The sequence below is a fragment of the Drosophila guanche genome, unplaced genomic scaffold, assembly GCF_900245975.1.
Source record: "Drosophila guanche unplaced genomic scaffold, DGUA_6, whole genome shotgun sequence".
NCBI classification, from domain to species: domain Eukaryota; kingdom Metazoa; phylum Arthropoda; class Insecta; order Diptera; family Drosophilidae; genus Drosophila; species Drosophila guanche.
Window position 1 is genome coordinate 4,864,892 of NW_022995745.1, and position 17,627 is coordinate 4,882,518.

Sequence of the window (17,627 nt, forward strand, 5' to 3'; positions counted from 1 at the left end):
GTTCGTTAAACGTTCTGCGTATTGAAATGAAATTTGTGTCGCTCGACACGATGACTTATTCAATTATTCGATACGATAACACGTGATTGAATTATTGAAATAATTCCCCTCTGCCAGCCCTGTGCTGGCCATGTGGCAGCCTGCTCTTAGCCTGGTTTTCGCCTTCAAATCGATTTTGGATATTTTTCTATTGTGTACAAAAAAATTATACATTTAGCCACTTCACGAAATGGTCGAGCAGAAGGAGGAAGCGCTGGCCAACGGTGACCTGAACAGGACGAGCAGCGACGAACTGATCCTGATGCGTCGCCAGCGTCGCAATGCCGTTCACTTTGCCAGCATCGAGGAGTTCCTCTCCACGCCCTCAGACCCTCAGTCTGGAGCATTAAAAGACCTTCATGCGGGGTCCCGAGCCATAGAGCTCCCCCGATGTTCAGGCCCAAGACGATGGATCGGGGAGTGTCCAGAATGCAACAATCCAACAACAAATTGAACAATTTAAATGCAGCTTGGAGGGAGATTTACTCTGCTAATCATTGTTGCAAAGTGTAGAAACATGTGTGCGGGTTTTCACTCTTTTCACTCTTTTCACTCTTTTCAGTCTCCCCCCTGTGCCCCTTCCTTGAGAGCAACAAAATTCCCCAAGTTGACAGCTCGTTTTGCATAGTTGTGGCGCGGCGGGGCAACGGACAGCGCATACAAATTGATTATTGAACCGAATTGTTGATATATTTTTTATGGTTTGATTTATGATTGTCAGTCAGTCAAAGTATGCCCGAAGGCGGCGAGAGGAGAGGGGCTGAGAGCGCTCTTTAACGATTGAGCATCAAAAATGCTAATTGAGCTGTTTATCGATTTGTCAACAGCAATAACCCACAAAAGCCGCAGAGCCGCGACAATGGCCACATCATTCCTTCGCTTCATTGCTTCTGGGTTGCTTTCCCCTCTCCCCTCTCCGCACTCCACTGGTGCTTCACGCTCTCCATTGAGTTTTATTGACTATTAAAATTGTGTCAAAATGTGTTTGAAATTTTTTATTGTTAATTATACTGTGGCGGGCGTAATGTGGAACCAATAAACAATATCGAGACACTGCAATCGAATCGAGAATTCTGGAACAACACAAGACTGGCGGTTACCCCCCGCATTCCCCTTCCCCTTAGGCATAAACTGAACTAATTTAAAAATCTTAAAAAGCGTGAAGAACGAAATGAAATCAAATCAAAATCGAATTCGAAAACTTTCAAATGAATAGACAGGCAAATCGGACATGGATCAGACAACGTCCAGGGGCAGGGTCCAAGCGAAGGCCAAGAAGCGACAGGCTGCTGCCGGGCCACGACCACTGCCTGGGTTTCAGTTTCAGTTTGAGTTTGAGTTTGAGTAATGAGGCCTGGAGCTTGGAGATTGGAGCTTGAAGAAGCTGGTAGCTTGGAAGCTTGGAAACCTGGAACTGGTCGCTCCACCGACCGCCCTGGCCGGCTGACTGGCTGAATGACTGACTGACTGTCAGACGAGCTGACAGAGAGGCCCAGAGACCTGCAGAGGGAGTGTGTAGGGTGCCCTGACTGACATTTGATTATTGGCTTCCAATTTGTTGCAGATTTTGTTTTTATTTTCCATTCAAGCGCAAATTGCGTGCCCTGCCGAGGGACGGGACTGGTCTCGCAATCACGGTTCGCAAATTTGCACAAAAAACAGCCAACAGCACAAGCGAGAGAGAAACAGAAACTGAAACAGAAACAGAAACAGATACAGGGAGGAGGGCTCGCTCTGAATAAGCAGCGAACAGAAGTCAAATTGTGGCCAACATGGAAATTAATGGAGCAATGGAGCGAGCGGCAGCGATCGAAGCAGCCCAGCAGCAGCAGCCGTGATCTCCTTCTCCTTCTCCTTTTCCATCTGCAACTCCATTTCGTGGCTGCTGCTGCTGCTGCTGCTTTCAAATCGGAGGCAGGAAAGGAGTTATTAAGACAGAGAGGGATGGCTAGAGGGAGCCCGACCAGGCCAGGCCCGGCATTGCTCTGGTTTTATTTTTTCCCTTTTTTTTTTGCACTTTAATGAAGGCAGTTCGATCGATTTGGCTGGCTGCGAGTCGTGGCCTGTCAAGGCAGCTCCAAGCTGCCCCAGCAGCCAGAGCAGCCCAAGCCACAGTTCCAGTTCCAGTTGCAGCTTCATTTCCTCGAGATGGCATCGACTGTGATCGTTTTGTGTGCGAAAATATCGAAAGAAATTGCAGCGGGAATCAGAGTTCCATTTCCATTCGAAAGGCAATGAATTCTCAGTCAAATTTGCCGTTCATCTTCGATTGTTGTGAAGAGTTCGAAGAGCCATTATCCTCCATGAGTGCCACGATCATTGCTTCGTGTCACGCTGCCATCGCTGTGGCCAGTCCGCGGCACAATTTCTGGTTCAGTTTGCTGGCCAACGATGGCCAGAGACCCTCCATGCCCCCCGCTCCACAGCAACTCCTTGACTCTGTGGCAGCATTTTCGATCTGTCTGTCAGTCAGCTGCCATTTTTGCTTGGCTCGGGCAGCAGCCAGCAACAGCCAGCAGCCAGCAGCCAGCCAACCAAGTCAGCGAACCAATTGATTGACATTGCCCACTACGCCCTTTTGCTCGGGCAGCTTGGCCCCAACTTGGGGCGGTCCAAAGAGCGGCACGGTACCGAATAGTGCCAGCGTTTTGTGCACAACTGTACCGGAAATGTGGGAAAATGTGGAACCATTCATGAATGGTTTTGTGCTTCTGGCGAATTATGCCCCAAGCCAACTACAAATTATACAACAATAATTAATTAAGGCAAGAAGTCCACACACAAAAAACCCGTCAACGCGGAGCTCCATGGGGACAGCGGCCAAGACCTCGTCGGTGTGTGGAGTGTTAACCAGTTAGCCACAGCCAAAGCCGAAGTTCATTCAAGAAAAACTGACAATGACAAAAAACAGTTACTACAGACAGCAGCGAGGAGCTGGAGGAGATGGAGCAACAGTCGTTGAGCGGTCAAAGCCGTGTAATTATGAAATTCAAAGAAATGAAGCAGTTTCAGTTGGAAACAATCTCGAAACAACAAACAGGAAAATATGATACATGCGAGTTCAACTCAAACGAGTGTGTGTCTCATGACTAAATTAGCATGGCTCCGAGGCAGAAGCCACCGCCCATTGATAAAGAGACACTTCCACTTCCACTTCCACTTCCACTCAAGCCTGGCCCATTGACAAGCGAAGAGCGACTCCAAAATGTTTGACAAATTAATACAAAGCTCAGAGTCAGACTTAGACTTAGACTCAAATTCAATCCTCAGAGAGTGGCAGTCCATTTGATGTCAACCGCCACTGGCTGGGCCAGTTTGAAATTTGTAATTGGGAAGTGCCATAAACGACAGGTCCGACTTCATAGTTTGATTGCTTCAACCGGCCAAAACTTGTCCATTGGCTGGTGTGGATTATATTTTGTTTCTCACCATTTGTTCGCTTCTCGCTTTATGATCATTTTTACAACTATTATTATTATTATTATTTAAGTTTGACTCTGCCTGTCGCTGGTTTTTACAATTTCCAACGAATATGAGAACCGAATTTCATACTCCGAAATGAATTTATGGCCATTAAACTGTGAGTTATGTCTTTATAAGTCCATGTCCAAGCCGACAACTACAACACAGAGTGCCAGAGGGGAGATGAAAGCGACTTCAATTCAGGGAAATCGAAATCAGCTTCCAGCTGAGGATTCCAGGAATCTGGAATAGATTTTTCGTACTGGAATTTATCCATTCATATTCTGTTTGCTGTTTCAAAGCCATTTCCACCGACTATCAAATGGCAACTTTCCCAGCGGATCGTATCGGATCGGATCGGATCGGTTCCAGGCAATCTACAGCTGACAGACAGACAGACAGACAGACAGACAGGGAGAGAGAGAGAGATTTTGTTCTTTAACAATTAGCAACCAACTCCTGACACTTTGGTGGAGTTGGTTTTTGCAGTTCTCTCATCGCTTCAATTGAGCAGTCGCAAAAGATTTTCCATTTGCCATTTTCCCAGGCATCCATTTGCCAGACGTGTACACATTTCTAATTAAATTTTCAAAGTTGTTTTTCCCCATTCTGGGCAATTTTTGATTGACATTTTACATTAAATGCTCCTCCAGCCATGGAGCCGCACTGCTGCAACGGAGAGCAGCGATAGACCAAGTCTGGCCACGGAGCAGCGGAGACCATCAGCAGAGCAGAGCAGCAACGTTGAAATTGATCAATTTCACATAATTTCAAGGCAAGTCGGACGCGGTAATGCAAATCCGACAGATGCGACTACGATTCAGCTTCAGTCTCAGTCTCAGTCTCAGTCTCAGCCTCAGCCTCAGCTCTGACTGGGGAATGTTAGAAGTTAGCTTAGATCGCTCAAGCATTGCTGAGGGAGATGCAGGCAGGGAGTCAGCCAGCCAGCTTTTGGGGAGGAGAATGTGGCTGGCTGGCTGGACCAGCTTATGATTGACAACAGCTGAATTGAGCCGCTCTGTAAGTCCAACCGAACGAACCGAAAACCCTGCAGATCCTAACCGATCTGAACCGAAGTGATGCCTCCCCTGCCCCTCATCGGCTGACAGCTTGACGGGCTTTGGGCGCTTTAAACGTTTCGGTTTCGGTTTCGGTTGCGGTTGCGGTTGCCTCCCTCGCGCGCATCACCTCTGCTTTTGGCCGCTTTTAATTGCTGGCCGGGCCAACTCTTCAGCCTCTTTCACAATTCTCATTGATCTTTTCTCGAATGTGCGCAACTGTCGGATTTTGTGAGCTGTCAGTGGCTCGACTCGGACTCAACTCTGGCTGTGCCTCGTGTCCCCGCTCTCTCTCTCTCTCTCTCTCTGTGGCGTGGCATATCTTTGATTTGCTAATTAACGGTTTGTCGGTTCAGTTTGACAGTTGAACATGAGTTCCTGACATTTCTCTCTCTCTCTGTCTCTCTTTCGACCAAAGTTTGGCCAAGAGTTTGGAAGTTGCTGCTGCTGCTGGTAGCCTCATTGATTTTGCCATCCAAGGTCAGAGATTCTGCTGGGTTTATTCGTTAATCTCTCGCTCAGTTCTCATGGTCCCAGGCCGGAGTTTGGCTTCCTGGATTTTCCTCCTATTTTATTAGCATTTTTGTGTTAACAATTACAAATCGCTGTTGCAGGCCCACAATTGATGGTCAGCCGAGTTCCTCGACACAAGACACAACATTGTTAACACCTTGGCTATGTCCGAGTTGGAGTCCGAGTGTGCTGTTAATATTAATGATGATGTGGTGTTGATGTTAAGTGCAGTTTAATAAATGAATTGTCTCCCATCCCGCGAGAAGATGGCTGTGCACGGTCCATGGTCCACGGTCCACGGCTTGCAGCTGCAGCGGCGTGTAATCCATCACCAGATTCAGTCACTCGCTGGCCGCTTCCTGCATTTGCATGTGGCAAAGACGAGTGCATCAATGCATTCCAAGTATCCGATGCTCTATCTCTGTTTGCCCCTTAACTACTTCATTTTTTTGGGCAAGCTGACCCTGGGGCCAGCTCTATTCAGCGCTCAGTGGTGTCCGTCTAGACTCGAGTCTCTCATTGGTGCTCGTGCTCGTCCCACTGTGTTGCTGGCCTGAGATCATTTGTCTGCTGGCTAGGTCTGCCCTTGCCACCTCAACGCTGTGGCAAGCCTATTTCTTACAACTTCTTCAAACAACTGCAACAACTGACGTATCATAAACAACAACAGGAACAACATCTCTAGTTCGCTGTTCGCCGTTCGCCGTTCGCCGTTCGCCGTTCTCCTTTTGCTCTTGCACTTGGCTGAGACTGTAACTACGTCTGTGACGGGAGCGGGGTGCAGGGTGACTGCTGGAAACCTTTGTGGCCAAGTGTTTTTGGAATCCTTAGCTGCTTTTGCTGCTTGGCTAACGTCTCTCTAACAAGCCAAAGAAAAATGGGCCCAACGCCAACTTTTGGCTAAAGCGCAAACCACATTAAAAATTGCTTCGCTCTCCTCTCCGCACATCTTCCACAAACTAAGCAAAATTGTTGTGGCTGTTGTTGCTGTTGTTTCTGCTATTGGTAGAAGTATACTCTAACTTTAACGCTGAATTGTGGCAAAATGGAGAGCTACCCAAGCGGTTCCATGTGCACACCAATTGGTTTTCTAAGCTCTGCTTTATGCAGCGTATTCTGGGACATAAATGTACTTGGAGTGCTGTACCTGTTTGTGTAGGGTATTTGTGGTGCTGTTTCTGCCTTAGTTCCTCGTGCCCCATGTCCATGGCCATTGCAATTGCCTGAGGCCTCAAATGCACTTTGCGAAAAAAGCATTTCCTCCAAACTTGTCTCGATTTTTGCTTGCCCCGCAGCGGCTTTAGTGCGAAATACGCTGGGCATGGAGGCAGCAGCAACAATTTGCAGCCTGGCTGTGCGATTTATCTTTGGGCTGGCAAGTTAATGTGGCAATTGTATGCTAAGCAGCAGCAGCAGCAGCAGCAGCAGCAGCAGTAACTGCAACAAGGGGCAGAGCATGGGATATGTGGCACAGGGGCGGCGCCCCCCACCACCCGACCAACGGTTTTCATGAATGAATTAGGCGGCGGCCAAAGTTTGGGCAACGCGGCGAAAGGGCAACAACTCAATTTACAGTTGTTATATATTTATTTTTTGTTGTGCTGCTTTTCTTTTTGGTTTTCCGGATTGCCATTGCCCACGGGTCGGCCATTTTTTCTTAGGAAACGGACCAGTAGCTACCCCACCCCATGGACCATGGAATTCCTGGGACACATCTCATGGGTGTGATTTTAATTTCATACACAAATGAACGCAGATCAGGGCAGTCCCCCCCGCCCCATCCGAGGTAGAGCAAGAGCATAATTTGACTTGAGAGCAGAGAAAATAGCAATAACTCCCACGAAGATTAATAACAGAAAAGTGGGCAGGTTCACACACACACACAGAGACAGAGACAGAGACAGGCAACCACAGAGACAGTCTCGTGAATAAAATGAGCAAAAAGAAATACAAAATGCACAAAAAATGAACAATAAGCAGAGGGGGCGGGTGGAAAGCTGGAAAATGAAATTTATGCATAATGCCGAAAAGCGAGCAGGCGAATGGCCCATCAAAAGCGGCAAAGGAAAGCAACAAAAACACACACTGAATGAGGAATACAAAAATGCCAAACTAGGAAGAGCAATTGGTGGAATTGACGCGCGCCCTGGGGGGCGTTCTGGGATGGGAGTTGGGGTTGGGGTTGGGGTTGGAGTGTGGCTGTCGTTGATGTTCCCCCAAGAAAATTAAAACGAATCATATATGCCCTGAGTACCCAGGTTTTCCCAGCAGCGTTCTAGTTCTTCCTGCACCAAATCAACAAAATCAACATCTAATAAATATTCGAAAATTCGGAATGGATTTTGAAAGGGTTTTCCTTGGCTGCGCATAGATATGGAGCGTAGATGTGTCTTAGATTATGTCTTGCACTGTCAAATGGGGCACCGCTCTTGCCACGCTCGTCCATCAAGGATCAATGGCACGTACCAGCACTAAAGTTATTAAAGCCATAAGATACACAGCCAGGCGGACGGGCGCCCGCAATCCAATCCAAAGCCCGACAGGGCGTGCGTTCATATGCAAAAAAAGAAGAGAAGACATTTCTAAAAAATATATGTACATAAATGATATGTACAAAAGATATGTACATGCATGTAGTTACTGCTGTGTCGTGTATGAGAGCGATACATTGAGGCACCCCTCAGATTCCATCTCCTGCTCCTACTCCGAATGCGACACGGGCAGGCAACATGACTTTAAACCCATCAAACCATTAACAACAACAGCAACAATGGCACAGAGACAACTCCAGCTCCAACCCCTGCTGCTGCTGCCACCCCAAGCCACCCATGGAAGGGGGTTCCATCATATGAGTAAAAATTTGCGTATGAGTCAACACAGCAGCGACGTTTATCTTTCAACCACCACCCATCAGAGGCCAGTGGGTTTGTACTTACACACAGGTATGCACCCCCTCCCACCCACCCACACACACGCACACACACACACACCAAGAGAGAGAGAGAGAGGGCGAAACCCACTTGATATGTATCGTCGACAGTCGACAGTTATAAAATATATATGAGAAAAACGCTTTTGCTCAAGAAAAATCGACATGGCAAACGTGTCGGAAACGTGTCACAAATTTGTTCGCCAAGTCCCGCGTTCGCCTACTTTTCACAGGATTACGCAGAGCGAGAGAGAAGTCTCTGTATCTCTGTGGGGCAGGCTGCCCATTTCCCATTCCCAAGCCCCCACACTTGATGGCAGATTGCATTGGCTTAGTTCTTGAAATAGTGCCTCGGAATACTGAAATGGTAGTTGCCATTTTTTGGGTCTTAAATTATGTTGGATTTTGTGTTGGTTGGTAGAACTTTTTCCTGATTTTACAGATCTTTCTTGGACATGGGTTACCCTTCAGTACATTTCGGTGTATCAAATCCGAATGTTGTTTGATTTTGTTCAACTTGCTGAAACACTCCCTGAGCGGAGAGCGGAGAGCGGAGAGCGGCTCTCAGCCCTAAGTTGCGGCTCGTGAATGGGTGGGTGGCTGGTGCTCTCCGCACATTAACGCCCGTAACGTAATTAAACATAAATAATGGTCTCAATAATCAAGCGAATGCCGTAAAAGCAAAAGTCCTCCTCCCCCCTGTTACCCCCTGTTACCCCTTGTTCTGCTACCCCTTTTCTGGGTGTCTCTGCCTACGGATGGTCTTTGGCTTTGCCTTTGCCTTTGGCTTTGGCATTTTTTTATTCGAGTCACTAATTATTTTCTGTGGCTGGTTCCCTTCCGACTCCTGATGCCTGAGCACTTAACACAACTGTTGCAAAAGACGTTAAGCCCAGGAGGAGGAGGCACGCCCTACCCAAGGAGATTTACACACATGAAGATTTATGGGAGGACGACCCAGCCCAGAGTGGGAGCCGGAGCCCGGGCTATATCAAAAATCAATTAATGACAATAATTTTAAAATTAAAACAATTCTGCGTGCCGCCAACATGTGTGAAATTTAATGACTTTGAAGATATTTATGAAAATAGACCAAGAATCCGGCACCCAGCTACAGGCCGGCTACAGCTCCAACCCGGTCTCCGGCCTCTGTGTGGACCGCATTTGAAGTTGCTTTGTTGTGTGGCCTTTTTTGTTGCCATTTCGTTTGCAATTATCGAGTATATTGCTGCGCATCCGCATCCGACCCATCCCGTACCGAACCATTCGAAATTTCGGGCATGGATGAGGATGCTGCTGGGAGGCTGCTGGGAGGCTGCCTTTTTGTTGTAATTAGATGAGCAGCAGCAGCAGCAGCAGCAGCACAAGGGTTTAATTACATTTTGAATAGAAAATTTATGGAACAAGTTTTTTGGTTTTCGTTTGTCGTTTCGGTTCGGTTCGGTTCGGCTCAGTTCAGTGTTCTGCCGGGGGTTTGGTTGGGTTCGAGTTACAATTTCGCCAAGGGCCTCCCCGCCATTGCCGGCATGTGTGTGTGCCATTGCGAGTGTCGCCCGATTGTCTCCATTCCGACTTTATCCTTATCTGTGTGGCCATCTATTCTTTGCTCTCTCTTTTGGCTCTGCCTCCGGGCTGACAGCAGGATGAAAGCAGCTTTTGGCTGGCGCAACACAAAGCAAACTATTGATAATTAGTGCGCAGGTAAATCGTTTATGATGAGTGCAAATACTTAACTGCAAAGTAAGCAACACACACACACACACACACATGACCTGGAGACACCCACCCACACAGTGACAGCTGTTGCAAATTGTCGATGCTGAAATTTGTGCGCGCCGCAGGCGAGTGGCCAAAAATTCGACTTCCGCTGCTGCCAATTTTCGTTTTCATTTTCATTTTCACATTTTCGGCTGCAGAGTTCGTCCTGCGTCCTGCGTCCTTCGTCCTTTGTCCACCGGCTGCTGCCTGCTGCCTGCTGCTGCTGGAAAAATGTTAATTGATTTATGTTTATATTTGTGCAACATGTTGATGCCCCAGCCACAGCCACAGCCACATTCACATTCAACTGCAGTGCGCGGAAAACGCTCGCGGTTGTCATTTTGCTGCCGCGATGTGTCTGCCAATGGATGAGTGGGTGATGGGCGTGGGTGTGGGTGTGGGTGTGGGTTACCCGACAGACAAACCAAAACACAAACAAACTGAGTCACGTTAATTGAACAACATTCGACGGACAGACTCATCTCAGCTCTCAGCGCTCAGCTCAACCCCGAATCCGAATCCGAACTCGAAAACCGAAACCGAAACAGAAACAGAAACCAAAACCGAAACTCAATTTGAGGCAAATTTCAACGTTAGCGGCATATTTGCTTGTAATTACATCTATCAAAAATATATGTATATTGCGTTGGGGTATGTATGTGGGGAAATGGCGATAAACTTTTGTCTTCTGCCACGCCTCGGGGCGACAATCGAGCGAGAGCGAGAGCGAGAGCGAGGGCTGCCACGTGGGAGATGGAAGGTGGGTGCCCTGTCCTGCCCGCCTGCTGCCGGAGGCTCTTTCGATATGAGACCTTGTTTATTTGTTCGAGAGCGAGGCAAATTATGAAAAAATCGAATTATGAAAACACAAACAAGTTGCAAAAGTGATGCCAGAGGGCAAGGGAAGGAGTGCCAATGCAGTTCGGAAACAGAAACATAAACAGAAACAGAATCAGATCACAAACAGATCCAAATCAGATCGGTTGCCGAAGCTCATTGCGAGTCCATAGCAAGTGCTAGTCAAACTCAATTTAACTGGCAATTAATGCATGCTGGCCCCAGCCCCCCACTGCCACCCACACTCCCCCCTGCCAACATGCCAAGAACCCCGTTCGGACGCGACGCCATTCGATCCATTGCCGAAAGTGGCAATCAGCAAAAACAACACCAATAAAGCCGCCACAGCAGCAGCAACAGCGACAACATGTTGCCCCATGCCACGCCTCCATGGCAGCCAGAGGACAAGAACGGGCGGCATTGTGGGTGGCATGGGGATGGGCATGGGGATAGGTGGAGAGAATGCCATGTCGACACCTATTACCATTCATTGACTTTTGCCATGTCCCTGGGGTGTCATCTATGCAGGTTGCTCTGGTTTATCCTTCCTGTTCTGCAGCTCCCTTCCCCTTCCCCTTCCCCTGTCCCTGTCCCTGGCTGCTCCTGCCTCGATGTTTGTCTGCTTTCGGAAGAGGCCCACGCTTTTGATTGCATTTGCAGCCAAACCCAACGACCGTTTGCTAATGTCCTTCGATAAAGCCGGCAAAATCAACACCAGCTCAGCCACCCACCCATTTGCCCAGCTGCTCTACGAGTGTGTGTGTGTGTGTGTGTGTTGGTGTCTTTTGGATGGGTATAGGATATGGGCAATGGATATGGATATGGATATGGGCAATGCTGTGGCTGCTGCTGTTGCTGCTGCTGCTGCTGCACGGCCAGCCGTGTGGCTGTGCCTCCGTTTTCATTTGGTGTTTGATTGGATTTTCAATTATTCATTATTATTGGTTGCAATTTACCTGCCGGCCAGCGTACTCCCATCCTCGTGCCGACATCTCTCAAAGTGTCTCTGCATTGATTGCGTTTCATCAGCCGGTTGGCCGGTTCGGTTCGGTTCGTGTTCCCCAGTTTTCCAACTCATCAAATTCCAATTGCATCATTAAACGGAATTTTAAATGCGACAACATCCCCCCATCCTCCCAGTATCCTCCACTTTTTGGACTCATTTGCATGGAGCCACTCGTTTGATTGAGTTCTCGCCCCGTGCGGGTAGACTTATGTTTCGATTTCCATTGGCATTTCCATGCCCCAATCGAGTGTCAACTCTTCAAAGTGAATCGACCTTCAAGGTCTCTGGAGACCGAGCTGGAGCTGGAGCTGGAGTTCATTGCATTTGAGTGGCAGCAAAAATCACTAAAAATTCCATCCAGCTCCAGTGCCCGTCCCCAAAAAAACGATTAAGTGCCTGATTAAATGGTTACCCTAACCCAAGAAGTGTCAGCGCACTTTTAGATCAACCGTCTGGATGATACTTAAATAGCCACAAATAAAGCAGCTTTCCAGTGACTGTTTTTGGGGTTTAAAAATGTTCAGAAAGCGCCATTAAAGTGCTTTAAATGTTTCGCTTACAATTTTGGAATCATTTTGCGTAGCCTCAGTTGCCGGATTGCCAAAGGGTATACTCAACAGCACCGATCTGACGAGGATATAAAAGATCGTGGCGGCAGCCACCCCATGAACGTCCTTGAGTTTCAGGTGTACAACTACAACTACAACACCGTGAAGAAAAGGCTTCTTAAGTACGGGTTTAAAAATGTTCAGAAAGCGCCATTAAAGTGCTTTAAATGTTTCGCTTGCAATTTTGGAATCATTTTGCGTAGCCTCAGTTGCCGGATTGCCAAAGGGTATACCCAACAGCACCGATCTGATCAGGATATAAAAGATCGTGGCGGCAGCCAACCCATGAACGTCCTTTAGTTTCAGGTGTACAACTACAACTACAACACCGTGAAGAAAAGGCTTCTTAAGTACGTTTTAGTTTAGCTTTGTGTGGCAGAAATAAAAGTAATTTTGTAGTCGGAACAAAACAAAAATCGAAGTTCTTGATGGTCTTTGGTTTGGGTTTGGTTTTGGGTTTTGCTTCCCATTGCGACCCCCCCTGACCGCTTGAGGTGGACAATTATCTGCATTGCTGTCGGAGAGAACAGAACAGAAACCAGATCGAGCCATAAAGATAGGGCCAGAAGCTCGAACAAGCCCCAGCCCCAGCCCCAGCCACCGACAAAGTGTTTCCGACTTTTGTCGTAGATTTTTGCTGCCAGATTTTTATTGGCATTCGACTTCATACGAAACGGCTGGGGGGGGGGGGGGGGACCGTAGCGACCAATTTGATTTTTAGGAGGCAGTCAGGCTGGGTTTTCGCATCGGTTATTTCGGATACGTATAAGTATTCGCCGGGGCAGCTACTTGTCTTGTGTGCTTCGCCCTGATCTGATCTCCACGCTCAACGCTCGCCGCTCGACGGTTGCTTTGCGACGCGACAATAAATTAAGTCAAGTGTAGCATTTAATTGATTTTAATCATAGATTAAATATCGTTAAAACAACAGCACAAGCAGCAGTAGAAGCAGAAGCTGCAGCGGGCTCTGGGACTGGGACTGGGACTGGGACTGGGGGGCCAAAGAACAACACACAAAAGGCCCGCGCTGACCAATAAAGTCAACAATCAAATCAAACAGCTCGCCCGCTCACCAACCCCAAAGGGTCGTCTGTGCCACTAGAACTGGGGCTCTGTCATGGGATGGGGTGGGGCTGGACAAACAAACCAATTTGTAGCACAATAAGTTGTCGTTACCATCGGCTGCTCTCGTCCTCGTTCTTGTTCTTGTGCTCCTCTCTGTCGTTGTTGTAATCGTTGTTTACCAATATGTAATCCTTAGAAACAACAAGAGACGGACTCCGTATCCGACATCCCCCCGCCCTGCCAGTGCTGGTGTCCTCTGGTCTTTGCTTGCTTTGAATTTCAATTACCCCAGGACTCAATGGGGGATTGGATTTTGGGCAAATTTTACATCCCAGCCATCACATTGGCATTGGCTTTAAGCTCGTGTCCGCATCAGCTCATATGCATATGCCGGCATGGACAGTGCGTGTCGCGGCTTTAAGGCTTTGTGTATCGGAAATATATTACCCAGAAATTGCTTGGAGTTAATGCAGGAAAAAACATTAGGGAAAAGGCGAGTTTAGTCACAAATTGGATACACTTTGAGGGACTATTAAATGGAAAAGATTGTGGTTGAAAATTGTTTAAATCTTTCCTGCACTTTGAGAGTTATTTCTGCTCTTATCTGCCAGCATAACGCTCCACAAGCAGGCAGACTTATGCGACTTATGCTGCTGGAACGCACTGTCCACCTCTTAAGTTACAGGCGAGAATATATATGGGAGGCGAGTGTGGAATGATTCGGCAAAAGTCAGGGCAGTGGAAGAAAATATTCGCGTTGCTAACGAATCAAATAAATTTGTTGGTCAATTAAAAAACTGCAAAACGCGCAGAATTTCCACATGTGTGCGGCACAGCAACAACTGCACTGCACCACCGCCCTCCTCCCTTCGGGCAACCCCTTGGGTAGGTTGGGATGCTGCTGATTTTTGCTCTAATGGCTGCCAGCGCCAAATGAAAAGCTTCGCGTGAAGCTCCACGAGAAAAAACCAATTTTTTCTCTCTCTCTCTCTCTCCAGGACCCCTCTTGGTCCTCTTTTCTCGTTCTCGCTTTTCGGTACAGCTTCTCCCATGATGCCCTGCATGATTCCCGACTAGCTTTTGACCGAAAATTGCATCTTTTATTTTTATTTTTTGTGCTCTTTTTTATACACAATTTTGTAGAATTTTTCGTGGATTTTTTTCGTTAGCTTTTCTCAATTTTTTTTTGTTTTTTTTTTGTGTGTTAAACTTTTGCCGTAAACTAACTTTGTCGGGTGGGGGCTTGATAGTGTCTAGGGAGAATTGATGTTGCACCAAGAGGTGTGGGGGTCTCGGGCTGGAGCTAGCCACGTTAGTTATTAGTCGGCGGGAGCACGGGTCGAGTGAACATGGGCAGCGGCGATAAATGTCTAGTTCTGCACTCGAAAAAAAGAATGGAGCAGAGCCAGCAGAAACGTGGCAAGTGGAAAGCATTGATAAATGCCACATAAGGATGTTCCCACAAAGCCACAAAGAGGGCAAACCCCTGAGATTTGCCCTAAGGATGAGCACTAATAAGCGAAGATCTGAGCAAAGAAAAGATATCCACGGATGGATCTACGCCTTTTCTCTTCCTGTGATACTTTTCTAGTTCTCTCTCTGCGTTTGTTTGGGGCGCAAATTGACATCGGCTGGCTGGGCCGCCGGAAATGAAAACTAAATAAAAATGGAGCGAAATTTACGGTTAGTATAGGCGCAGAATGATGCAGAGTGGGGTGTCTGAGGGCGGCACTGCACCTCGATGACTGCCAATTTTCTGCTACGCTTTCGCTCTCTCCTGTTCCCTTTTCCCCGCCAACTTCCTGCATTGTTTCTTGTCCATCTTCGTTTTTTTCACTCTTGGGGGCTTGATTAAATTACCAACAACAATGGGGCGAAAAAACAGAGCCCCCTAAGAGCGAGAGAGAGAGAGCAAGAGAGAGTGCCGCTTGGGGAACCGGCTTCGGGCGGCTACTGCGCCTGTCCACAGGCGTCCCTCCCGAATCGATAACCAATAACCAATAACCAATAACCTATAACCAATAACGATGAATGTCTGTGTGCGTTGTAGGCGTGCCAGACAGGAGCAGGAGGCGAGCACTGGGATGCCCGGCTTGATGCCGCTGCAGCGCTCCGAGGCCGTGCCGATACCCAGCCGAGGCAGACTGGCCACCCCACCGCCTGAGGAGCTGCTGGACGAGTCGAAGCCGATCGGAGGTGAGCTGATTGGGGGCAGGCAGGTGGCGGAGCCTGAGGATATCCTGGAGCTGCCTCAGGATAACGGCCCGGAGCCGGATAACTTGGAAATGGACTTGGGCTTGCACATGGACCTCTACTTGGAGCTGGAGCCGGAGTTGATGGCAATCGCCGAGAGCTTTGATCCGATGAGCCAAGATGATAGCTTCTCGCCTGACGTCTCCTCGCCTGACGTCTCCACTCGCAGGTCCCCATCGTCCACCGTGTCCCCATCGCCTCCATCGCCTCCACCGCTGAAGCCCAAGGTCAAGGGTGCAGGCAGAGGAAAGAGCTACGACCCGGTCTTCCCATACCCCGATAATATTGCCCTATATCCGCTGCAACGTTTTTACTGTAAGTGCCGGCTCCCTACTAGCAATACCCCCCCACCAAAGGGATGATCCTCCTTGATAATCTCTTTGATTTCTGCACAGATATCTTCAGTCTGGTGGACACCATGAAGTTGCAGCAGGAGGATCAGAAGCGCAAAAAGTCCGGGGAGCTGCCGAAAAAGACCGCCACTGGAGCTGTGCCCAAGACCAAGAACAATCCGAAGGAAAAGGAAAATGAAAAGGAGAATCTAGATTGGAATCTCAAAAAGAAAACCAAACCGAGCAACATGACTCCCAGTAGCCCGGGAAAACAACTTCAAATGAATCCCAGCAGCCAGGCAAAGCCCAAAAAGCATTACATCATGAATATGCAGGAGAAACCCATCAACCTTTCAACGAAAACTCATTTTCAGCAGAGTCAGTATCAGAGTTGGCCTCACAGCTGGAAAGTATTTATAAAGAACATTTTCTTGGCATTTCAGTGCTGGAGAACAATTCGAAGCAGCCGATTGTGAAGCGTCGACAGGACCTGGAAACCGAACCGCTCCTCGACTTTGACACTGAGTGCGAGTTCGGTATGGAGTACCTCGAGCTGCACCGGGCCAAGGCCTCGCGTCGTGACCACGGTGGCAATCGCAAGAACCGCCAAAATGCTGGCGGCCCAGCATTCGATAGTGGCGAAGGTAAGTGAAAAATATTCAAAGTTCGTGGCAACTTTTAACCACTTTGTATGGTCCGCAGAATACAGCTCTTCCAGCTCCATCGAGGAGCAAACTTCCAAGAAGAATCTCTTCAAGAAGCCAAAAAGCAAGAGAAACTCCATTGTTGTGACTGCCACTATTCACTCGGGTAAGTGCATCCATTGGTGGGCCCAGTAAATAAATAATAAATGTAACCCATCAGAGCCACGCAACTCTGACGACGAAAATCAGGAGAAGGGTGACGCTGGAAAGTCGAGTGGATCCTCCGCTGGCAAAGGTAAGTCCTCGATGGCTTCTCCCCTACTGCAGTGTCCAAACGCTTAACTTTCAGAAGCCGGCGAGGATGTACTAGTGCCTCCCCCACAGGCGTTTCCTTACGACTTGAGGAGCAATCGCAACCGTCGGGCTGCCTTGACTCCACCATCTTCGGATGAATCGAACCAGGCTTCATCGAAGCCGAAGCCCTAATCTTCATTGGCATCCGGCTCTGCCTCTAGATCAGCCAGGGGCATGCAGTTGCCAAGCAATGCCCACGTGGCCTGTTAGTGTTGTGCCAAATAGTCTCCAAATAGTTCCCCGAATCAGTGTCGTCACTCTCTATCTTTGACGAGCAAACACAGAATACATCTGGTAGGTCCGTGCACTCTCCCTTGCCAAACTAAACCCTAATCGATGCCTTGTCTTGCCTCTCTCTTTGCAGCCTCCCGCTAGGAACTTCCTCGAGCGCAGCAATTAAAATATCCGAAATATCTATCAATCAATCAATCAATAAATAATCAATCAAATAAATAAAACATTCTGAAATGTAGTCGAGGCGATTGTGACTCCGTGGAAAGGGAACTTCCAAGGCAGGGCCCACCTTGGAGCTTCTCTAAGTCTGGTTGCCCGGTTACTCCTTGCTGAGAAACTGTGTGGGTTCGTGCTCCGATCAAATCAATTTGCATCTCTGGCTGCCCACGTTCGAGGGAGCGTTACAAAAATAAGCAGATGTAAGGAAAAACCAAACAGAAAAGCGAAGACTAAAGCAAAGATAAAGACAGAGAGTTGTTGGGGCGGAGGGTGGCATCAAATCAAAAAACAATTACGCGGCAAATGACATTATCAA

At 48.1% G+C, this 17,627-nt stretch overlaps 1 protein-coding gene across 1 annotated transcript; it reads left to right on the forward strand.

The window, feature by feature from the left end:
- The first annotated feature begins 229 nt into the window (after positions 1-229).
- On the forward strand, positions 230-17,284 carry LOC117580890 (nucleolar and coiled-body phosphoprotein 1-like). Its single transcript, XM_034267642.1, has 9 exons — positions 230-375; positions 15,326-15,494; positions 15,597-15,843; positions 15,924-16,238; positions 16,304-16,504; positions 16,563-16,670; positions 16,725-16,799; positions 16,854-17,152; positions 17,223-17,284. Exons 1-8 carry the CDS (start codon positions 230-232, stop codon positions 16,988-16,990), a joined length of 1,398 nt encoding a protein of 465 aa, XP_034123533.1. The 3' UTR covers positions 16,991-17,152; positions 17,223-17,284.
- Positions 17,285-17,627: the final 343 nt, after the last annotated feature.